Below are 25321 nucleotides of genomic sequence, written 5' to 3' on the forward strand. Positions count from 1 at the left end.
AAATTAATGGAAAAAATATCCTCAGGTATTAACAAAACAAACAAGAAAACAACAAAAAACTATGTATTAACCCTTTAGCCTTTTCTAGCAATTGCCTATGGGGGTGACACTAATCAGCTGAGCTGAAACTATTCTAGATGTAGTATAGGTGCCAAGGCAATTCAGTGGAGAGGTGCAGTCTTTTCAGCAGGTGGAGCAGAAACCTTGGATGCCTATTGCATCTATTTGCATGTCTTACACCTCACAGAAAAAATTAACCCAAAATAGGTAAGAGATCTAATGTAAATCTAAAAGTATGAAACTTCTAGAAGGAAACAGGAAAAAAATATTCATGACCTTCAAAGCATTCTTAGATGGGACACCAAAAGCATGAATCAGAAAAGAAAATGATAAATTGGACTTCAAAATTTAAAAATTTTGCTCTTCTTGCCTTTTTATAGGGACTCAGCTCTTCAAACCAGACCTTATCTTCCAGCTGGAGAGAGAAGAAAAGCGTTTGATGGTGGCGACAGAAACCCAGAAAGATGGGTGTTCAGGTGAGAACTGTCCAGCAATAACCCAACAGCCAAAGAGCCCCTCCTCGAACAAGTGAGAGCTTTCAACTCTGAAGGCTTCCCATTGCACAGGTGATAGAATCTAAAGTACTTACAGTGGCTCTTAGGCCTTCAGATTTCTGTGCCCTTGCACCCTCTAGCTTTCCATATCTTCCTACTGCTGTTTGTTTGCTTAGCCATTCTGTTCCAGCTGCACTGTCCCACTGCTGCCCCTCAGACTATCATTCATGCTTCTGCTTCAGGTTCCTTGTCTAGATTTTCTCTCTGCCTTCAGTGAATGAATTGGTTAATAGACACATTGTCTTCACTGTCACCAATCCTCCCTGAGATAGCTAGCTAGTCGGTATACAATAAATCAGTGTTATCAAAGGATACTCCAGAATCTTATCTTGTCATCTGAGGAATGCTTATCCTAATTCTGTTTAGGTGTCCTTGAATATTCATAGATGGGTAGCCATTATTCCTAAAAGATTAAGAATCACTAATCAACTAGAATAAGTATCGAGCATGATCAGTGCCAACATTATAATTGGGCTTCCCATGCAACAATTTCAAGTGAGACAGTTTTGCATTGGCAATAACTTCCTTATTCGTAAGCCCCACTCTTTACCTTCCCATTCTATCCCGTCTCCCCCTCCCATTCTCTAACCCCTATATAGTCTCTGTATTTAACTGAAATTTTGAAGTAGACCTTTCAAGTTTGACATTTATGTGAGCACAAACATACTGATCATGTTTCTCCTACTGTGATCTCCTTTTCTGTCCCAAGTTGAGTGTCATGCCCTACAATGAAAAAGAGAAATAGCTGTTTCTCTGCCCCAGCCCCACATAACCTTGTTTTTGTTTTCATAATATTATATATTTTTCCCTGTGGACTGAGTTAAAACTAATTCTAAAATGATAGCTTTGTGGCATAGAGTTGGAGCCATTGTTAATGTGGATAATTTGAAAAATAAAACTCTTGCCGCAGTCGGTTTGGCTCAGCGGATAGTGTGTCGGCCTGCGGACTGAAGGGTCCCAGGTTTGATTCCGGTCAAGCCCACAACACATGCCTGGGTTGTGGGCTCGATACCCAGTAGCGGGTGTGCAGGAGTCAGCCAATCAATGATTCTCTCAACATTGGTGTTTCTATCTCTCCCTCTCGCTTTCTCTCTGAAATCAATAAAAATATATTTTTAAAAATATGAAAAATAGAACTCTTCTTCTCAATCTCACATGAAACATGGACCATAAAACATTCCTTAACAAATTTGAAAGAATGAAAATCATAAAAGTCTGCTGTCAGACCACAATGGATATTAGTAAATTAAGTAGATATTAGTAAATTAAGTTACTGGAAAATCCCCAAATACATGAAGATTAAACAACACTTTTCTAAATAACACATGGGTAAAAGAAGAAATCTCGAGAAATTAAAAGATATTTTGGACAAAATGAAAAGGAAAACAACTTATCAAAATTTTGTCATGCAGCAAAAGCAGTACTTAGAAGAAAATTAATTCCATGCATTAGAAAAGGAGAAATATTCAAACATCTAAGCATCCACCTTAGGAAACTAGAAAAAGAAGAGCAAATTAAATTCAGAGTAAGCAGATAAAAAGGATGAGAATTGGGGCAGAAAGCAATGAAATTGAAAATAGGAAATCAATAGAGAAAACCAGTGAAACCAAAAACTGGTTCTTGGAAAAAAGATGCATAAAATTGACATGCAAATTTAGCCAGGCTTGCCGAAACCGGTTTGGCTCAGTGGATAGAGCGTTGGCCTGCGGACTGAAGGGTCCCAGGTTCGGTTCCGGTCAGGGGCAGGTGCCTGGGTTGCGGGCATATCCTCAGTGGGAGATGTGCAGGAGGCAGCTGATCGATGTTTCTCTCTCATCGATGTTTCTAACTCTCTATCTCTCTCCCTTCCTCTCTGTGGAAAATCAATAAAATATATTAAAAAAAAAAAATTTAGCCAGGCTAATTAAGAAGAAAGCGGGGACACAAATTACGAATATTAGAAATGAAAGAGGAGACATGACTTTAGAACCCGTGAGCTTTAAAAGGATATTAAAAGACTATGACCCTCACCAGTTAGGCTCTGTGGCTAGAGCATTGGCCTGTGGACCGAAGGGTCCAGGGTTCAGGGTTCAATTCCGGTCAAGGGCACGTGCCTTGGTTCCAGGCTTCTTCTCGCCCCGGGCCCTGGTCAGGGTTCGTGCAAGAGGCAACCAATCAATATGTTTCTCTTACATCAATATTTCTCTCTGTCTTTCCCTCTCTCCCACTCTCTCTAAAAATCAATAGAAAAATATCATTGAGTAAGGATTTAAAAAAATAATAAAGTAGATTTAAAAAAAAAAATAATGCTTATGAACAAACTCTCTGACCACAAATTTAATAACGTAGATGAAATGGACTAATTTCTTGAAAGACAAATTGCCAAAACTTACACAATAAAAAATAAACAATATGAATAGGCCTATATCTGTTAAAGAAATTGAGACAATAATTAACCTTCTAAAACAAATTTAGAATTAATTCAGTTGTGAGTAAAAGAAGTAGAAACAGACAAAAGGTCCAATAAGGTAATCATATTCTGTTAAAGCAAGGTAAGCCTCAGATGTGGTTAACAGTGTAACCCACACAGCAGCTTAAGTCTTAGTCTATAATGAAAACATTGTTACTGTATCTTCTGTCGAGAAAATGCCTTAATTTCTCTTACTATCTAAAACTGTTAAAACAGCTGTTTTTAACCAGTGTGCCACAAGAATTTCTAAAACAAGCAACACCTGACCATTTAGTCAGGCGCACTGACCTCTTTTTCCTTAAATTGTCAAAGAAAAAAATGACAACAGCCAACACAATAATAGCTGTTTGGTGTGAATGATCAAAATTATACCTGCTTTTTTTGTCAGATCAGCAAAAAATATATTTTTTGGCATGCTGCAGAATTTTAATATGTTGGGTTTTACTAGGTATACCAGTTAATAATGCGGATTTTTTTCAATAGATGGAGTTACACATATGTTGATATATATGCGATTTGATATGTATGCTATTTTGTTGTATTGACAGCAAGCTTCAAAACTTCATATGTCAAATTTGCTGAAGGTGTTAACATCATAGATACTTTTACGCTTAAAAATGTCGAATTTGTGCCAAAAAAGCATTTGCGGGAAGTTTTAATTCATTACTTTATTTTGAAGAAAAGTGCTGCTGAAAGTTATTGTATACTTCAGGAAGCTTATGGTGAACATGCTCCATCTCAAGATACTTGTGAACACTGGTTTACATGGTTTAAAAGTGACGATTTCGATGTGAAAGACAGAGAACATCCAGGTCAACCAAAAAAGTTTCAAGACCAACAATTACAAGCATTATTGGATGAAGATGCAGGTCAGACTCAAAAACAACTTGCAGAAAGATTAAACGTTGCTCAGCAAACAATTTCCGATCGTTTACAGGCAATGGGAAAGATTTTAAAGGAAGGAAAATGGGTGCCACATCAACTGAACAAAAGACAAATGGAAAACCGAAAAGTCGTAAGTAAAATGTTGCTTCAACGGCACGAAAGAAAGTCTTTTTTGCATCGAATTGTGACTGGATTTATTTTGAGAATCCCAAATGCACAAAATCATGGGTTGATCCAGGTCAACCATCAACATCAACTGTAAGGCCAAATCACCTCAGAAAGAAGACAATGCTCTGCGTTTGGTGGGATCAGGAAGGTGTGGTATATTTTGAGCTTCTAAAGCCAGGTGAAACCATTAATACTGATCGCTATCAACAACAAATAATCAATTTGAACCATGCTTTGATCGTGAAACGACCAGAATGGGCCAGAAGACACGGCAAAGTAATTTTGCTTCATGATGATGCACCATCACACACTTCAAAGCCAGTTAAAGACACATTAAAAGATCTTGCCTGGGAAGTATTAACCCACCCGCCATATTCACCAGACCTTGCTCCTTCAGATTACCACTTGTTCCGATCGATGGCACGCGCACTTTCTCAGCAGCACTTCAAAACGTACGAAGAAGTGAAAAATTGGGTCTTTGAATGGTTTGCCTCAAAACAAGAAAAGTTCTATTGGGACGGTATCCACAAATTACCTGAAAGATGGGGGAAATGTGTAGCTAGTGATGGACATTACTTTGAATAGAGCACTTTTGATGTTTCTCTTGAAATTATCATGTTTTCTTTGGTTACAAAATCCGCATTATTAACCGGTGCACCTGGTATGACATCTTCATTATTATTTTTTTTTTAATATATTTTATTGATTTTTTACAGAGAGGAAGGGAGAAGGATAGAGAGTTAAAAACATCGATGAGTCCTCTGGTTCAGCCAGCAGGGGCTCCGGCGGAGGTCAGAGAGAGGATGGGAGTGGGATAGAGAGTTAGAAACATTGATGAGAGATAGCCAATTGGCCTGGAGGTCAAACCCTCCCTGGTATTAGCTACAACAATCAAGGTTTAACTATAAGACTGCGAACAAAGACCACTAGGGGATGCACCAAGGAAGCATAACAAAATGCGGAGACAAAGAAACAGGACAAAATTGTCAATGGAAGATATAGAGTTCAGAACCACACTTTTAAGGTCTCTCAAGAACTGTTTAGAAGCCGCCGATAAACTTAATGAGATCTACAAGAAAACTAATGAGACCCTCGATGTTATATTGGGGAACCAACTAGAAATTAAGCATACACGGACTGAAATAACGAATATTATACAGACTCCTGACAGCAGACCAGAGGAGCGCAAGAATCAAGTCAATGATTTGAAATGCGAGGAAGCAAAAAACACCCAACCGGAAAAGCAAAATGAAAAAAGAATCCAAAAATGCGAGGATAGTGTAAGGAGCCTCTGGGACAGCTTCAAGCGTACCAACATCAGAATTATAGGGGTGCCAGAAGATGAGAGAGAGCAAGATATTGAAAACCTATTTGAAGAAATAATGACAGAAAACTTCCCCCACCTGGTGAAAGAAATGTACTTACCGGTCCAAGAAGCGCGGAGAACCCCAAACAAAAGGAATCCAAAGAGGACCACACCAAGACACATCATAATTAAAATGCCAAGAGCAAAAGATAAAGAGAGAATCTTAAAAACAGCAAGAGAAAGAAACTCAGTTACCTACAAGGGAATACCCATACAACTGTCAGCTGATTTCTCAACAGAAACTTTGCAGGCCAGAAGGGAATGGCAAGAAATATTCAAAGTGATGAATACCAAGAACCTACAACCAAGATTACTTTATCCAGCAAAGCTATCATTCAGAATTGAAGGTCAGATAAAGAGCTTCACAGATAAGGAAAAGCTAAAGGAGTTCATCACCACCAAACCAGGATTATATGAAATGCTGAAAGGTATCCTTTAAGAAGAGGAAGAGGAAGAAAAAGGTAAAGATACAAATTATGAACAACAAATATGCATCTATCAACAAGTGAATCTAAGAATCAAGTGAATAAATAATCTGATGAACAGAATGAACTGTTGATTATAATAGAATCAGGGACATAGAAAGGGAATGGACTGACCATTCTTGGGGGGGAAAGGGGTGTGGGAGATACGGGAAGAGACTGGACAAAAATCGTGCACCTATGGATGAGGACAGTGGGTGGGGAGTGAGGGCGGAGGGTGGGGCGGGAACTGGGAGGAGGGGAGTTATGCGGGGGGGGGGGAGAGGAACAAATGTAATAATCTGAACAATAAAGATTTAATTAAATAAAAAAAGAAAAAAAAACATCGATGAGAGAGAAACATCGATCATCTGCCTCCTGCACACCCCCTACTGAGGATGTGCCCGCAACCAAGGTACATGCCCTTGACTGGAATTGAACCTGGGACCCTTCAGTCCACAGGCCGACGCTCTATCCATTGAGCCAAACCAGTCAGGGCGACATCTTCATTATTGAATAAATTAATACAGGACTGGAATGGCTGACTTTCTCAAACTCTAAAGGATTACTAAGAAGATGTAAATTCTCCTTTAAGTGATGCCATTCTCCTTTAAGTGATGCCATCTCTCTTTCAGTGCTTTTTTGCAGTGCATATTTTCTCCATCAAAAAAAGTTGATTTATTTAAAGTTAATGTTAAATATGTGATCTTTTCTATGAGAGGCTGAAACTAAATGAAATTACAGTTTTCCCCTCTATGCCTTTAACATTAAAAATGCTGGTTAAAAAAACAAACAAAAAACCCCTTAAATCTCTTTTGTGTATTTGAGAGGTTCTTATGTCATAAATTTTGTACAAATTTCTATTGAAAATTGTAAGAAATTGGGCTTTCAGTAACAAGCTGCTTTCAGGTCCTAAAGCCACCATGTCAGTTCCAAAAGACACGACACACTAAACTGTATCTTTTTGGATGAATATTGAGTGTTTTTGATGATACCAAAACAAAACTATAAGCATTATGATTTACTAGCTAAAGGCCCAAACTTTTTACATATAAGCTATTTACTTTTTCTGGCATGCCTTCTACAGTATGCTTCATTTCACCTTCAGGTGATAAAATATTAATGTAATAACTGAAGATTTACTTTTGAAAAGCCAGAAACCTCACTAAGAATTTTTTTAAGAACTGAAATCTTAAAAATGTGCCATAAGTGTTACCCTGGGATCAATGTAGGGTAGTTTCCAAGTAGAACGTCACACAATCATCAGTATGGCCTTTTCCTTTTCCCTTTTTATTAATTCGAAGATAGGGAGGGGCTACAGGTAAGATTTTGTGTGAGAAAATATATAGCAACATAAAGGTTATTTAAAAAAATTTTTTTTGAGAGAGAGACTAAGGGAGAGGGAGAGAGAGAGAGAAAAAAATCAATGATGAGTGAGAATAATTGATTGGCTGTCTCCTGCACCCCCCCTACTGGGAATCTAGCCCAAAAGCTGGACATGTGCCCTGACCAGGAATTGAACCACGACCTCTTAGTTCATGGGTCATGTTCAACCACTGAACCACACCGGCTGGGCTAAAGATTATTTTAAAAATGAAAAAGACTTGCCTAGCCAGGTGGCTCAGTTAGTTAGAATGTCATCTGGCACACCAAAAAAGGTTGTGGGTTTGATTCCAAGTCATGGCACATACCTAACATGAAGGTTTGATCCCTGATCAGGGCAAGTACAGAAGACAACTGATTGATGTTTCTCACATTAATCTCTCTCTCAAAAATAAAAAATTCATCCTCAAGTGAAGATTTAAAATATCTATAATAATAAAAGCATAATATGCTAATTAGACCGGACAGCTGGACAGCCAAGCCCCTTGCACAAATTTTGTGCATTGGGCCTCTAGTATATATATTTTTTAAAAATTAAAATGATTCAATCCCCAAGGCATTCTTGTGATCTTTGCTGTTCTCTTGAGCAGGTGATAGATGCCTCCGTGTAGCCCTACCTCTCATACAGTCTTTTCAGCTTTGCAGCAAAATTGCCGTCACTGGTTCTTTTCCCATGAAAAATAACTTGCATATACATGCCCTTTTAGTTCTGTGAGTGAGAATGATGCAAACTATGATCTATGCTTATTACAAAACTACTGTTCGCTAGGAATGTTTTAGGCCAGTGATGGCGAACCTTTTGTGCTCGGCGTGCCAGCATTTTGAAAAACCCTAACTTAACTCTGGTGCCATGTCACATATAGAAATTTTTTGATATTTGCAACCATAGTAAAACAGACTTAAATTTTTGATATTTATTTTATATATTTAAATGCCATTTAACAAAGAAAAATCAACCAAAAAAATGAGTTCGCGTGTCACCTCTGACACGCGTGTCATAGGTTCGCCATCACTCTTTTAGGCACTAAGGGTGATACGGTGCACAAAACAAAGTGCTTGCTCTTGTGGATAATACATTCCAATGTGGAGAGACACCAGGTACAAATAGATAGGAAACATGATTATGTTTGAAGATAATTTGTTAGCCCCTCCCCCCCAAAAAAATACTCTTTTACTGCTTTCTTTTCTGGCTGCTATAGAAAATTAATGTACTGCCAAGTGTTAGAAGAGTACATATTATTACTTTAGACATGTTGAACCAGGTGTCCTCAGGAAGGCTACTTCTTGCTATCTGTTTATAATCTGAGCTATAATAACTACGTGACAATCCATTTCCATCCAAACACGCCTGGCTTCAACTCTTCTGGTGACTTAGAGTCCCTAAACATTAAAGTAACTTTACAATAAAATGGTGCAAGCCAACATCAGTGTTCACTGAGTTTTGTTTGTTTGATAACTTGCCTTAAAGGACACCTACAGCTGCCATGAAATTTGGCTCTGCTTACCTCCCTTAGCCTCCATTTTTTCTGATGTCTTTGAAATTCTGTCTCTGTTTCACATTCTGATTTGCACCATGGCCCTTGGTAATTTGTGAGATAGCCTTTGAAAGGAGTTAAAGCTGATAAAGGCTTACAGTGACTTAGAAGAACTTATTATTCTCATGATGATAAATACCTTATGAGAGATAGTCTACATGATGCCTCAAACATCGATTAAAGATCTATATTTGCCATCGTCTGCACACAATTTAACAGACAGACTCAAACATTATCATGCCAATGTGCTAGAGATAAAAGAAAAAGTTATTATCAGGACAAAAAGGATTTGTCCACTTGAAAAATATTCTTTCTAATTTGAGACTATCCCCTTCTATTTTTTCCTTGGCATCTCCAGGCAATCCATGATAATGTGTATGGTTTTACTAAACCTTTGAACAGGGCCACCACGTTCAATATCCAGCTGTGTTGCAAAGCCCTGACTTTGAAATATGTATCCCCAATTATATGATTTCTACTTATATTCCTGATGTAGCTAAAGAACAGCCATTTTCTTAATATAGATATAGATATAGATATAGATATATATTCCCTATATAATGAAGGGCTAATACGCAAATAGACCGAATGGCAGAACAACAAAACAACTGGTCACTATGATGCATGCTGACCACCAGGGGGCATGTGTGGAACATGGCAGGCATCGGCTGTGGTGGGATGGTGGAGCAAGTGAGCAGGGGCGCCAGACCAAGGCAGGGCATCGGTCGCTGTCATCGGGGCGAGCCTCCGGTGGTTACTGAAAATTCTTTGCTCTTGCACACTGCAGTCCCGCCCAGTGCTTGCACCTGCTGCCAGCACTAGCCCCATTTGCACCTGCTGCTGGCGCCAGAGACGCCGCTTGCACCCACTACTGGTGCCCGGCACCAGTCCCAATTGCTCAGCACCATCAGTGGGTGAGAGCGGTGGCTGCTGGCACTGATTGCCCCTGAGGGCTTCTCCACCTCCCCCTGCTCCTGAGGGGCGATTGGGGCAGCAGCTGCCACTTGCACCTGCTGACAGTGCCGGCCCCACTCACACCTGATGCTGGCGCCGGCTCCAATTGCTCTGCGCCTTCAGTGGGTGCAAGTGAGCCGGTGCCATCAGCACGTGGGAGCGGCCGTGGTGGGAGTGGGGCTGCCAGCAGACGGGACCGGGGGGCCGTGGCAGGAGGGACCAGGTGGGGCCGCAGAGGATGGGCCAAGATCCGCCCCTGTGCCAACTGTAGCCTCATGGCCCACAGTTCCTTTCAAGGTGCACGAGTTTGTGCACTGGGACCCTAGTATGTATGAATATGTGTGTGTATGTGTGTGTATATATATATATATATATATATATATATATATACACACACACACACATATATATATGGTTTTAAATATAATTTTATTGATTTCAGAGAGGAAGGGAGAGGGAAGAGAGATAGAAACATCAATGATGAGAGAAGATCATTGATTGGCTGCCTCCTGCATGCCCCCTACTGGGGATTGAGCCTGAAACCTAGGCATGCACCCTTAACCGGAATTGAACCTAGGACCCTTCAGTCCTCAGGCTGACACTCTACCCTCTGAGCCAAACCAGCTAGGGCAAAAAATATATTTTTATTGATTTAAGAGAAGAACGGGGAGGGAGAGAAATAGAAACATTAATGATGAGAGACAAACATTGATCAGCTGCCTCCTGCATGCCCCTTACTGGGGATTGAGCCCACAACTCGGGCATGTGCCCTGACCAGGAATCGAACCATGACCTCCTTGTTCATAGGTCAACACTCAACCCCTAAGCCCCACTGCCAGGCAGAAGAGCCATTTTCTAAGTATTCTTAGAGGTGGTCACATGAATATTCCTCCAGTTCATTGAAGTTTCATGTTATAACTTAAGTGCAAAATCTTGAAATATGAATAAAGCATTCACTATATATATGTCTAAGTTCTCTTTATCCTTATAGGAATCAAGAACCAACATAATGTGAAGAGTTTTCAAGAAGTGGGATTAAACTACCTTTCTCCCAAAGAGCTTTCCTCCTGGCAGACTTGGCAACAGGGTGCAAATGGGTTAACCAGATGTCAAGATTCCATGAAAAATTTTCAAAGAAATATTTCTAAGTTGCAAAAACAAGGTGATTCCCCCTGCCAGGTTTGGGCAGGAATACCAATGCAGATTTCTGAAGATGGGAACTATATATTGACTCCTGGAGAGGATGGTTCCGATTACATAAAAAATCAAGAATTTCCATATTGGAGAGCCCAGCATCCTTGGAGTAAAATGTGTCTGGCAGAGCCACATAATTATCAGTGTAGATGTCAACAAGTTTCCATGAGAAATAGTATCTGTGAGTGTGATGGCATCAGTTGGATCTCACATCACAATGACAATCTGAGAGGTCACAGAACAGAAAAAACCCACAACTGCCATGACTGTGGAGAAGACATTAGGAAGGTGTCACTGCATAATCAAGATTTAATTCAAACAAGACAAAAGCCCTGCCCCTATAATGATTACAGAAAAGTCATCAGGGATGACTTCAGCTCTGAGGTTCATCAACAGTTAGAAGGGGAACCCCATACATACGGTCCATGTGGAAAGGGCTATAGTTATAATTCGGTTCTTCATATTCATCAATGTGTTCATAGAAGAGATGATTGTATTTTGGAGAGTTCACATCTGCAATCCCATCAGAGAGAACATACAGAAGAGAAGCCGTGTATATGTGAATATGGTGAGAACTTGAATCGGTGCTCCTCTCTTAACATGGATGGACTTATTCACACAGGAAAGACATCCTATACTTGTGAGAAAGCCTTCAGTCACAGCTTAGACCTTGGTGGTATTTTTAGGGTTAGCACTGGGCAGGAACCCCATGAATATAAGGAGAATGGGAATGTCCTTAATCATAGTTCTCATCTGCAAGTCCATCAGAAAATCCACACTGAAGAGAAACTCTGCACAGATGTAGAGTATGAGGAAGATTTCATTTGTAATTCAAATCTTAATATTCAGCATAGAGTTCACATGGAAGAGATTCCTTATAATTCGGAGGAGTGTGCTAATGGCTTCAGTCTGCCCTCACATTTTCAAGACCTTCAGATAGTCCACCCTAGGGAACAACCCTATAAACATTATTCATGTGGTAACAACTTCAGCCAAAATTCGTATCTTCAAGGCCATCAGAAAACTCACATTGGAGAGAAATCATATAAGGAGTGCGGAAATGGCTTCAATTGGAGTTTAAAACTTAAAGGTCACCAGAGAGTCCACACTGGAGAGAAGCCATACAAATGCAATGCTTGTGGTAAAGGCTTCAGTCATAGATCAGTTTTTAATGTCCATCAGAGAGTGCACACAGGAGAGAAACCTTATAAATGTGAGGAGTGTGATAAGGGATTCAGTCGCAGTTCATACCTTCAAGCCCATCAGAGAGTCCACACTGGAGAAAAACCATACAAATGTGAAGAGTGTGGGAGGGGCTTCAGTCGCAATTCATACCTTCAAGGCCACCAGAGAGTTCACACTGGGGAAAAACCATATAAGTGTGAGGAGTGTGGGAAGGGCTTCAGCCGGAGTTCACACCTTCAAGGCCATCAGAGAGTCCACACTGGAGAAAAACCCTACAAATGTGAGGAGTGTGGGAAGGGATTCAGTTGGAGCTTTAATCTTCAAATTCATCAGAGGGTTCACACAGGAGAGAAACCCTATAAATGTGGAGAATGTGATAAGGGCTTCAGTAAGGCCTCAACTCTTTTGGCCCATCAGAGAGTTCACACAGGAGAGAAGCCATACCAATGTGATGAGTGTGGTAAGAGCTTCAGTCAGAGGTCATACCTTCAAAGCCACCAGAGTGTCCACACTGGCGAGAGACCATACATTTGTGAGGTGTGTGGAAAGGGCTTCAGTCAGAGAGCATATCTTCAAGGTCATCAGAGGGTCCACACTAGAGTGAAGCCATATAAATGTGAGATGTGTGGGAAGGGCTTTAGTCAGAGTTCACGCCTTGAAGCACATCGGAGGGTTCACACAGGAGGGAAACCATACAAATGTGAGGTTTGTACGAAGCGCTTCAGTGAGAGTTCACGTCTTCAAGCACATCAGAGGATCCACGTAGAAGGGAGGGCCTATAAATGTGAACAGTGTGGCAAGGGTTTCAGTGGATTTTCAAGTCTTCAAGCCCATCACAGAGTCCACACTGGAGAAAAGCCATATAAATGTGAGGTGTGTGGAAAGGGCTTCAGTCAGAGATCAAATCTTCAGGCTCACCAGAGAGTCCACACAGGAGAGAAACCATACAAATGTGATGCCTGTGGTAAGGGTTTTCGTTGGAGCTCAGGTCTCCTAATTCATCAAAGAGTTCACAGTGATACTTTTTATAAAAGTGAGCAGTATGGTAAGCATTATCCATCAGATAATCCATACACAAATGAAATCCTATAAAATGGTATTTTGTTTTGTTTTTAAGTCCTCAAATGGAAGCTGAATTTTCCCATTTACTAGAGTTCTTATAGTAGAAAAAGATTATCTTTAATGAAAACGTGATGTTTTAACCCAATCTCACAATATTCACAATAGGAGACCACACAGCAGATATCTAATGAGAGAGGTTTCATAAGGGATGTATAGCATCAGTCATTGCACATGACTTTAACTAGTTGCACTAGGGCTTATAAAGTACGGTCAGGAATTTAACAAAAGTACAATGATGAGCATGCCTAAATCCATATCCACTAGAATGTAAGCTTAAGGGGAGGAGCTTCATTCACTGCTAAGACTATATCATTGCCTAACTCAATGTAGGTGCTCAGTACTTTTTGCTAAATGACAAAGTGTGTATTGAAATTTTTAATAAGCTCGTTTACCCACCCCAAAAAGACGTATTTGGAAGACTGCAAGTAACCTTAATACGATCAAGTATTTGAAACATGGAACATCAAGTAGTATTTCAATCTGAAATGACATGAATTTGGTTGTTACCATGTTAGGATTTATTTCTGCCCTATATGCTATCTTAAGGAGGGATGAGCTGAATTTCTTACTATCTGGTCACTTTTTTATACTATCAGCTTAGAAATTTTAGCTGTGTGTGTGTGTGTCAGTATGTACATATGTGCACTTTAAATGACAGTGCAAACTGGTAATGTTTCTGGTTAACTTTGCAAAAATGGAACACTGCATTTTACATAATTGAATTTTTACTCCTGCCTGTGTGTTAAGGCAGAATTTTACTGTAATATTTGGAAATGGTTACTAATGAAAAATACTTTCTTAATAAATGTCAAAATTACAATGCTTGTTTTTAATCTCCATCTTTCCATCAAAGCCTTTTGATCTGACTGGTTTCTGAGTTACAGCCTTTACTCAATATAACCTCCTTAGGCAGGATCTGTAATGAGTTTGGAGGACTTTAATTTTGTCGTTTTCCATCCCCATACTTCTCCCACTCACACAAAGAAAGGAAAAATATTGAATTTTAGAAATATTTAATCAAACATTGATTATGAGGTTATGATTGCCTTTTACTTGGTGATCTCTTTATTCAAGAACAATATATTGTTGGTGGTAATGAAAAGTATAAGCTTGTTAGAGAAGAGTTAGTGACACAATATATGTCAAATATGTACTGTGGCCAGGTAGCTCATTTGGTTAGAGTGTCGTCCCCATAGGCCAAGGTTGTGGGCTCAATCCCCTTTCAGGTCAAATACAAGAAGCAGCCAGCTGTCTGGCCAGTGTGGGTCAGTGGGTTAGAGTGTCATCCTTTGTTGGAAGCTACCCATTGTCTTCACTATCGGAGAGGTGTAAACAAGGAGCCCGGAACGCTGGTGAACCTTGAGCTCTGCCAAGGGCCAGAGCTATGCACCAATTGTTTAGTCGAGACAAGCAATTTCCTGACCAAATAGTCTACTTTTCAGATAGTCTGTTACTGGAATTGCCTGTCTGATTAAGGGCTATATGTGTATCCAAAATTAAATAAAAGGCTGGCAAGGCCTAGGCACCAGTGGAAGTCCTTCCCCTTGTGTTGGGCTTCCCACCTGGCCCCCAATATTTCCAAATTATTATTTCTTGTCTCGTCTCTGTTATTTGCATGTGGCCCTTCTCCAGATTCTGAACCCCGAACCACGCAGGACGTGGCTCACACAGTCCTGTGTCCTGTAATGTCCTGTGTTTGATTCCCAGTCAAGGCATGTACCTTGGTTACAGGTTCAATCCCCAACCCCAGTAGGTTACCTGCAGGAGGCAACCAATTAATGTTTTTCATATCATATTTCTCTCTCTCTTCCCCTTTTCCCTCCCCTCACTCCCTCCCACTTTCTTTAAAAATCAATGGGAAAAATCCTTGGGTGAGGATTTTTTAAAAGCAACCAATGAATGCAAATAACTGGAACATCAAATTGATATTTCCTTTCCTCTAGCTCTAAAATAAATCAAAAAATTAAAAAACTTTAAAAAAAAAGTCAAATATGCATACCCATCTGGAAATCATAATTTATAATATAGAAAGGATGTGTACAATGAGGGTAATTTTTTAAAACTAGAAATAAATAGGAGTTTGGATAAGTTTCTCTTTATCTATAATATGTATGTAAGAGATAGTATGTAAAAGACCTAAAATGATAGGAAAGAATCATGCATATTGTTTAGTGAAAATGTGGATCATAATAACCAGTTCATTTAAGTCTGTACACATATATGTTCAAATACATGCTTAATAGATAATGTGTGAAAGGTTACTCACCATCATGTATACAGTGGTTTTCTCTGGCAAGCAAAATTCATAGAACTGTACACTAAGAAGAGTAAATATTATCATGTAAATTACACTGCAATAAATTGGCTTAAAATTAATGCCTGAACATCATATATAAACTGGAGAGAAAAATTCAATGTGTAAATGAAAATCTTTTAAAATTCAAATTCATTCAGATACATACTGTGACTACTTTTTTTGATCCTCACCCAAGGAGTAAGGATATTTTTCCATTGATTTTTTTAGAGAGAGTGGAAGGGAGCGGGGAGAGAGAGGAGAGAGAAACCTTGATGTGAGAGGGACACATCGATTGGTTGCCTCCCACACATGCCCAGACTGGGGGTGGGGTTGGAACCTGCAACCCAGGTACCTTCCCTTGACCAGAATCCAACCCCTAACCTTCTGGTGTGCAGGCTGATGCTCTAACCACTGAGCAATGTTGTCCAGGGCCATAATGTGAATACTGTGCCTCATGTTATATTTGCAAATATTTCTGTATAATATTTTTAAAAAATAGAATTTTACTGTGCATACTATTTTCTAATTTGGTGGTTTTTTAATTTTTATTTTTAATATATTTTTATTGATTTCAGAGAGGAAGGGAGAGGGAGAGAGAGATAGAAACATCAATGATGAGAGAGAATTACTTACCAGCTGCCTCCTGCATGCCCTCCACTGGGGATCAAGCCCGCAACCCAGGCTTGTGCCCTAACCAAGAATTGAACCATGACCTCCTGGTTCATAGGTCGACACTCAACTTGAGCCACACCAACGGGGCTGCTACATTCTTTTAATGAATGCACAGTATTCTACTGTTTATGTATTAATTTTTACTAAACTTATTTCATATGGATGAATGTTTTTCACTCTCCTAAAATGTCAATGAAAAGTTGAGAACCCCCAAATTTACTCTGTTTCAATTCTGTCAACTCCTGTAGTAATCAATTGTTATAGCAGACTCACATGAATCAGTTGTTAGACAACAGTTATTAATGGTTCAAAGTATATAAATAAGCAAAAATCATAGACAGATAATACTTTCCTTTTAGGAAGGGTCTCAAAACCACTAAAAACATACCTTCCTTACTGTCCCATTTCCTGCACTGGAATGAATTTTTGAGAATAACATATGAACATAAAGTGTGTTACTATTTGTCCAAAGTAGGCCCACATGTAACATTTCTCTTTTGAGAGGTGGAAATGAAAAAACACAACTTTATAATTATGCATTGGAAAGCATTTTGGCTTTAGAGTAACAGTGAACATCAACATGTGTGTGATGCATGTCAGCTAAGAGGAACTGGTTTGGGAACTCTTAGACTTTATATTTGACTAGAGGCCCAGTGCATGGATTCATGCACCAGTGGCATCCTTTGGCCTGGCCTGTGGGGATTGGGCCAAAACTGGCTCTCCAGGATCCCTTGAGGGATCCCAGATTGCGAGAGAGCACAGGTCAGGCCAAGGGACCTACTGGTGCATGATCGGTGCTGGGGAGGGACTGCGGGAGGGCTCCCGGGCGTGTCCAGCCCATCTCGCCTAGTCCCGATTGACCAGACCCCAACAGTAAGCTAACCTACCAGTCGGAGTGTCTGCCCCCTGGTGGTCAGTGTGTGTCATAGCAACTGGCTGTAAGGTTGAATGGTTGGACACTTAGCATATTAGGCTTTTATATATATACTAGAGGGCCGGTGCACAAAATTCGTGCACGGGGGGGGGGGGCGTCCCTCAGCCCCTTCTGCACCCTCTCCAAGCTGGGACTCCTCGGGGGATATCTGACTGCCGGCAGTCTGACATCCCTCTCACAATCCAGGACCTCTGGCTCCTAACTGCTCACCTGCCTGCCTGATCACCCCTAACCACTCTGCCTGCCTGCCTGCCTGATTGCCCCTAACCGCCTCTGCCTGCCTGCCTAGTCGCCCCTAACTGCCTCTGCCTGCCGGCATGGTTGCCCCTAATCACCTCTGCCTGCCGGCCTGGTCGCCCCTAACCACCTCTGCCTCAGCCCCTGCCACCGTGGCTTTGTCCGGAAGGACATTTGGTCTAATTAGCATATTACCCTTTTATTAGTATAGATTAGTCCTTCACGTAAGAATAAAGAGACTGAATGACTACTTTATTTCTCTAGCAAACCACATTTCATATGTATACTCGTGTTTATTTGCAATCGGTAATTTGAACAGACTAGTGATACCACAAGAATTCATACTAACAGGACTCAATTATTCAAAACAACGAAGAGACACTCGGAAGCAGTGGCATGCAGTGCCCTCTGGAAATCCGTCTGTCTCTCTTTGGATTTCTGTCTGAATTAGTGCTTCCCATGATCTCAAATCACTGCTTGTTGCCTTTCACTTGGCTTAGAAATAGGTCACTTGGCACTTTCTCTTATCTCCTCCCAGTTTGAAATGCTTGCACATCTAATAGCGTTTTCTGAGATTTGCAGTTGGACTCAGCTCATTCAAACCTCAGCGCAATCTTCTTTGTAGTTTTAGCCTTTTTGTGGAAAATTGGCTTAGTGTGCCCACTATAGGTAATCTGAGGGGAAATGTTTTTACTTCTTTTAAAAATATATTTAGCAAAGTATTTGGGGCTGGAAAGATATGTTGGGTTTGTTTTAAATTGTTTTTTAAGTAAAAAATAAAGTGATAGATTAATGGTAAAAACCATGTTAACTTGATTTTGGGATAGGAGTATATTGGGTCCATTTTACTATTCTCCTATTTTTATCTATTTTTGAACTTTTATAATAAAAAGCTACAAAATATATTTTCTTTCTAGGAGAAAAATCATGGCTTCCTGGTTTCACTTGGCCTATTTAACCACAAGATACTTTATTTAATATACTAGAGGCCCGGTGCATGAAATTTGTGCACAGGGAGAGTCCCTAGGCCTAGCCAGTGATTAGGGCTGATCAGGGCCTTCTGGCTGCCAGCCAGGGCCTCCCTTCCCTGGCTGCTGGCTGGGGCCTTCCTTCATTCTGTGCCACCCCCTGGTGGTCAGCACATGTCATAGTGAGAGATAGAACTCCCGATCTCCCGGTCGAACTCCCGTTGGGACACTTTGCGTATTAGCCTTTTATATATAGACTAGAGGCCCGGTACAAAAAAAGTCCCTCAGCCCGGCCTGTGCCCTCTCGCAGTCTGGGACCCCTCAGGGGATGACCACCTGCTGGCTTAGGCCCACTCCCCGAGGGATTGGGCCTAAGATGGCAATCAGACATCCCTCTGGCAGCCCTGCAGCCCTCGGGGGATGTCCACTTGCCAGTGGGGAGCGGGCCTAAACTGCAGTCAGGCCGAAACCGGTTTGGCTCAGTGGATAGAGCGTCGGCCTGCGGACTGAGGGTTCCCAGGTTCGATTCCGGTCAAGGGCATGTGCCTGGGTTGCAGGCACATCCCCAGTGGGAGATGTGCAGGAGGCGGCTGATCGATGTTTCTCTCCCATCGATGTTTCTAACTATCTCTCTCCCTTCCTCTCTGTAAAAAATCAATAAAATATATTAAAAAAAAAAAAAAGATAAACTGCAGTCAGACATCCTTAGCGCTGCTGAGGAGGCAGGAGAGGCTCCCACCATCACTGCTGTACTGGCAGCCATCAGCCTGGCTTGTGGCTGAGCAGAGCTCCTCCCATGTGAGAGCACACTGACCACCAGAGGGCAGCTCCTGCATTGAGTGTCTGCCCCCTAGTGGTCAGTGTGTGTCATAGTGACCAGTCTTTCCCAGTCCTTCTGCTGTTAGGGTCAGTTTGCATATTACCCTTTTACTATATAGGATAGAGGCCTGGTGCACGGGTGGGGGCCGGCTGGTTTGCCCTGAAGGGTGTCCCGGATCAGGATAGGGGTCCCGCTTGGGTGCCTGGCCAGCCTGGATGAGGGGATGATGGCTGTTTGCAGCTGGTCACACCCTCTTCATGGTGGGGGTCCCCACTTGGGTGCCTGGCCAATCTGGGTGAGGGGCTGAGGGCCGTTTTCAGGCTGGTGGGTGACTGAAGCTCCCAACCTCTCCTTTTTCCTTTTCTTTTTAATTCTGGGATTTACTTACCTTCTATGGCTATCACTGGAGCTGAGAGCCGGCTTTAGCTCTGAGGCTCGGCTCCAGCTCTGAGACCTCGGCTGCTGAAAGCAGGTATCTGGTTTGTTTGGCTTCTATAATTGAAACACTGTTTCAGCTCCAGCTCCGAGGCTGGCTGGGTGAAAGCAGGTTTCTGGGGTTTGTTTAGCTTCTATAATTGCAACATTGTTTCTTAGAGTGCAGCTCAGAGGCTGGCAGCGGCAGGCAGGGAACCTTTGCTTCCTCCATCACTGGAGCAAGCAAGCCTCCTGTTCGCTTCAGCTGCCTGGCTTCCGGCCGCCATCTTGGTTGGCAGTTAATTTGCATATCACCCTGATTAGCCAATAGGAAGCGTGTCAGAGGTACGGTTAATTACCATGTTTGTCTATTATTAGATAGGACTAGAGGAACTCATGCATTGGAGGAGGGGTCCCTCAGCCTGGCCTGCCCCCCCTCACAGTCTGGGAGCCCTCAGGGGTGGGAGACAACCCGGCAATCAGGGGAAGGCGGCGCCCCCATCACACCTCTGCTGCTGCCACTGCTGGCAGCGCAAGCCTTGACTGGACCTGGTTACCTGAGCCTCGGGCGGCCCTGTGTGGCTGGGGGCCTGAGGGGACTGGGGGACTCTGGAGGCAGGCACGTGGAACGGCCAGGCCCACCTGTGGGTGGGCCTGGACTTGCTGCATGCCTGCCACCCTGTCAGGGCTGAGGGGACTGGGCGCCACCATCTTGTGGCTATGGGAGCCACCATCCTTGAGGGCGTGGCATTCAATTAACATATTCCCTCCTTATTGGCTGTGGGCGCCTCCATCTTTGAGGACGTGGCAGTCAATTAGCATATTCCTTCCTTATTGGCTGTGGGCGTCGCCATCTTTGAGGACGTGGCAGTCAATTAGCATATTCCTTCCTTATTGGCTGTGGGCGCCGCCATCTTTGCAGCCTGCTGCTCAGTCGTTTGGTTGTCCCTCACTAACCCCCCTGCTGGCCTGGTCACCCCACGCAGCCTGTTCGGTTGTCTGATAGTTTCGGTTGCAATGGTCACTTAGGCGTTTATATATATAGAAGATATCAGAAATATGTAATGAAATGTCTGAAGATGAACCCAAATTAGAAAACAATTCAGGATACTACATATGCACACATCACAATATTTTATTAAATTACCTGCAGTGGAGCTGCCTTTGTTTGCCATAACAGCTAATATTTTTTTAAAAGTTCAAGATTTTTCTCTATTACAGCCTAATCAATGTTTGTATTGCCATTTTGTAAATTCTTAGAATATTTGAATGAAGAATTTTATTCAGCAAAACATGTCAAGAAATCTTAGGTGCCTTTGGATTAGAGGAGGTAAAGGAATTAAACGCTATTCTACACCCCCCCTCCTCCCCTCCACTCCTGGCTTGCACAGTTTGGACACTGAAGATTGAGACTTCCTACATACTTAGCTACCCTCCCACACAGTTGTCATTACCATGTCTTCCCTTTTTTCTTTTAAATGGCCGCATTTTTTAAAACCCGCAATTATTTTCTCATAAGTTTTAAGAAATGAATAAAGCAAAAAGGAATCTGACAGTTAAGCGCCAGATAGGTGCCTCCGTCGGAATCCTCTCTAGTCAAAGCAAGCCAACGGGTGGGAAGGGCAGCCCTGCGAGCTGCATTCTGGGAAACGTAGTACCAGAGTGCGTGGAAACTAGGCGCTTCCTCTTGGGAATTCTGGGAAATGTAGTCCAGGAACCGTGAGTAGACCGAGGCACTTCCGCTCTCGGAAGGCGAGGTTGGGGCAGAGGTTCTCGCAGTTAGGTGAGTTAAGTCTGCGTCCTGGCGCTCTCTCCGAACCTTCTTTGCCTTGGCGCGGGGCGAGCAGTGACTGGGTCTTCCCTCCTGAGTAAGGGAGCCCCGGCCAGCGGCAGAGGGCGGACGTGGAGGCGGCGGCGGCGAGCATCCGCTCAGCTGAGCCTCCCGAGTCGGGGGCGGGCTTGCGAGGTATTGGAGTTTGAGGGTCTCCTGCTCTCTCTGCTCCCCCAGGTCCTCCCTGGAGGACCCGACAGCCAGCTCTGCCTCCTGCTCTCGGTAAAATATTGGGCGAGTTCCTTGATCTCTCCTTGCCTCAGTTTCCTCACGGCAAAAAAAAAAAAAAAAAAAGGGTTACTTCTTCCCAATGGTGTTTTTATGAGAATTAAATGAGGTTGTATATAAGGAGCTTAAAAATAGTGCCTCGTGCATAGTAAAATGTTGGCTGCTAACCATAAATTCTGTTGTCAGCCTCAGAAAGGCGCCCTGTTATTCGGAAGCGTCTGTGAGCCCGGGTTGGGGTCGGAGCTCACTGATGATGCCTGGATGTGGGCTGTTGTTTCTGCACCTGGACCCTCTCTAGCCTCTGGGCTTCCGCCGACCCCGGAGCAAGTCCTCCGTGGAAACAGCCGTGCAATTGGAGAGAAAAATAGTATTAACAGCATGTATCTGAATTGCACGGAAACAGTCGTGACCTCGGCTTTGCAGCGTGCCTCACTACACGGGTGGTGGGGCCTCAATCAGTGTGCAATGTTGTGTAATAAGCCCGTGTTGTTGATTTAAATGCAACAGGATTGATCAGGCTGAGGTTTTTCTTAGCCATTATTTACCTTCTTGCATATGGGAGAAGAAACTTTGTCCAGACCAGTGGTTCTCAACCTTCCTAATGCCGCGACCCTTTAATACAGTTCCTCATGTTGTGGTGGACCCCAATTTCATTGTTACAAATTGAACATAATGAAAGCATAGCGATTAATCACAAAAGCAATATGTAATTATGCATGTGTTTTCCGATGGTCTTAGGCGACCCCTGTGAAAGGGTCACAGGTTGAGAACCGCTGGTCTAGACTCTTCCAGCTTCATAACATTTGCAAGTAATTATACCCGTTAGGAGAAGAAAATCCGTGGAAAACTTAACTGTCATTACTAACAAGGAATTATCTGTGAGACAACCAGTCAGAATTAGATTTTTCCGAGGGTAATGATAACTCATGGGGCAGAACAATCATCTCTGAATTCTGGGTTTCTTAAAAGAATGATTTTTTTGGAAAGTCACTTTGTGTCTTTTTTTTTTTTTTTTTTTAATCACATTCTTAAGGAGAGTTTTTTGAATCCGAAACGACTGCTTGTCTTCAGCTGCAAGAAACGGGGAATACCGGCGTTATTATTATCCCCACTTATAGGTGACTGGAATGAGGCGCAGAGAGACAAGTGACTTGCTCAAGATTTACACTGCTGATGAGTAGGAAGTAATACATAGACATGCCAGAATTTGAACCCAGGCATTTTGGCCCCATTAAGTTATACTGCCTGCCTGCCTGCCTGCCTTTCATTTCCTCCAATACCCAGGTTCAGGAATACTCTGGAATGTCAAGACGCAGTTGGGGTAGGACTGTTTTAAATAATGTTGGTGAACAGTAGCAGCTGGCTGGGGTCCAGGGGAAGCTGGAGTCCAGCCCCTTTTCTCACTTAGCTTCCTGGTCACTGCCTCTGCCCAGAGAAGGGGCACCACTTTGTGCTCCTGTGAAGGGCCCTGTGGACTGGCAGCATCCGTAGCCTCTCTCTCACCATGTCTTTCCCTTCCCCAGCGTTGCCTTCCCAGAACTCTGCCTTTCCTCACAAGGAAGAGGAGAAAAATGATCAAGTTGCAGGTGAGTTGGGTCTGCCTTTCTGTTTCTTACAATGACATCTCATTTCACACATTTCCCAGGTCGGACACATTTTCTGCCTGGGAAGGGTAAAGGGAACCAAAGGCACTTGACAAATTGTTGTATGACAGGCTCTTGCTTTTTGCTTATTTCCAAATAATATCGTGAAAATTAATAGGTATTTTTTTTTACATTTTTAAAATTAAATCTTTATTGTTGAGAGTATTACATATGTCCCCTTTTTTCTCCCACTGACCCTTTATAGCCTACCCCAACCCTCGCCCCAGGCCTTCAGCACTCTATTGTCTATGTTCATGGGTTATGCATATATGCAGACAAGTTCTTTGGTTGATCTCTTCCCCTCACTCACCCACCCCTTCCTTCCCTCTGAGATTCGACAGTCTGTTCCAGGCTTCTGTGTCTCTGAGTCTATTTTGTTCAACAGTTTATTTTGTTCATTAGATCCAGAAGTTTTTTTATATATTTAGGTGCTCCTTGATTGGGTGCATATAGTATGTTTACCAGGGTTATATCCTCTTGTTGGATCGATCCCTTTTAGTATTATGTAGTGACCTTTATTGTCTCTTGTGATGGCCTTCATTTTGAAGTCTGTTTTGTCAGATATGAGTATTACCACCCCAGCTTTTTTTTCATTTCTATTTGCATGAAAACATTTTTTTCCATCCCTTCATTCTCATCCTGTTTGTCTTTTGTTCTGAGGTGGGTCTCTTGTAGACAGCCAATATTTGGGTCAGGTTTTCATATCCTTTTAGCTACCCTGTGTCTTTTGATTGGAGCATTTAATCCATTTACATTTAAGGTTATTATTGATAGGTAATTATTTATTGCCATTTTATTTATTTATTTTTAAATATATTTTTATTGATTTCAGAGAGGAAGGGGGAGAGAGATAGAAACATCAATGATGAAAGAGCATCATTTATTGGCTGCCTTCTGCATGCCCCCCTACTGGGGATCGAGCCCACAACTCCAGCATGTGCCCTTGACTAGAATCGAACCTGGGACCCTTCAGTCTACAGTCAGACGCTCTGACCACTGAGCAAAACTGGCTAGGGCTATTGCCATTTTAATTCTCTATGCCAATGATTCTCTTTCTGTTCTTCTCATTACAGCAGTCCCTTTAGCATTTCTTGCAGTGCTGGTTTGGTAGTGACAACCTCCTTTAGCCTTTTTTGCCTGGAAAGCTCTTTATTTCACCATCTATTTTGAATGATAGCCTTGCTGGATATAGTAATCTTGGTTTCAGATCTTTGCTTTTCATTACCTTGAATACTTCATGCCATTCCCTTCTGGCCTGTAGAGTTTCTGATGAGAAATCATCTGACAGCTTTATGGGAGCTCCTTTATAGATAACAAATTGCTTTTCTCTTGCTGCCTTTAAGATTCTCTCTTGTCTTTAAATTTTGGCATTTTAATTATGATTGCCTGGGGATGGACCTGTTTGGGTTTTTCTTGCTTGGGACTCTCTGTGCCTCCTGAACTTGTGTGACATTTTCCTTCACCAGGTGAGGAAAGTTTTCTGCTGTTATTTCTTCAAACTCATTCTCTATCCCTTGCTCACTTCCCTCTCCTTGTGGCACTCCTATTATGTGAATATTGTTATGTTTCATGGTGTTCCACAGCTCCATTAAGCTGTCCTGTTTTTTAATTGTTTTTTTCATTTTGGTTTTCTGATTGAGTGATTTTTTTCTATCCTGTCTTCTAATTCACTGATCCAATCCTCGGCTTCCCCTTATCTGCTGTGTTTTCCTTCCGCTGTGTTCCTGTTAGTGCTATGACATTCTTCATAGTTACTATCTTTTCTCATGCTGTTGAGCATCTTTGCCATCATTTATTCTGAACTCTGTGATAAATTTCTTTTTAATGTTGAAAGTATTAGACATTCCCCCCTGTGTCCCCCATTGACCCCTTCTAGCCCACACCTGCCCCCTGCCCCAGGCTTTCACCAACCTATTGTCTGTGTCCATGGGTTATGCATATATGCATACAAGTTCTTTAGTT

At 42.1% G+C, this 25321-nt stretch overlaps 2 protein-coding genes across 5 annotated transcripts in view; both read left to right on the forward strand.

Moving 5' to 3' along the window:
• The window catches only part of ZNF235 (zinc finger protein 235), a 73789-nt gene that overhangs the window by 15502 nt on the left and 32966 nt on the right, over positions 1-25321 (forward strand). For 2 of the 4 annotated variants that reach the window (XR_013996913.1, XM_081108164.1), the window contains exons 5-6: positions 441-536; positions 23240-23302. Coding sequence is in view for 3 of the 4 variants with exons in the window: in XM_081108164.1 (XP_080964290.1) it covers positions 441-536; positions 23240-23302 (159 nt within the window). In the remaining variant the exon portion in view is untranslated. Of the gene's footprint in view, positions 1-440; positions 537-21387; positions 21441-23239; positions 23303-25321 lie in introns of those variants that run through there. The other 2 variants (XM_081108165.1, XM_081108163.1) reach the window with 1 other exon arrangement.
• LOC308531245 (uncharacterized protein) lies at positions 10972-14290 on the forward strand. The gene has a single exon (XM_081108166.1). The coding sequence runs from the start codon at positions 11013-11015 to the stop codon at positions 13284-13286; it is 2274 nt and encodes a 757-aa protein (XP_080964292.1). The 5' UTR covers positions 10972-11012; the 3' UTR covers positions 13287-14290.

Source organism: Myotis nattereri (genome assembly GCF_964212035.1).
Source record: "Myotis nattereri genome assembly, chromosome: 15".
In the NCBI taxonomy this organism is placed as follows: domain Eukaryota; kingdom Metazoa; phylum Chordata; class Mammalia; order Chiroptera; family Vespertilionidae; genus Myotis; species Myotis nattereri.

Coding starts and splice junctions, on each gene's coding strand:
- LOC308531245 (XM_081108166.1), top strand. CDS start 11,013: ATGCAGATTTCTGAAGATGGGAACTATATATTGACTCCTGGAGAGGAT.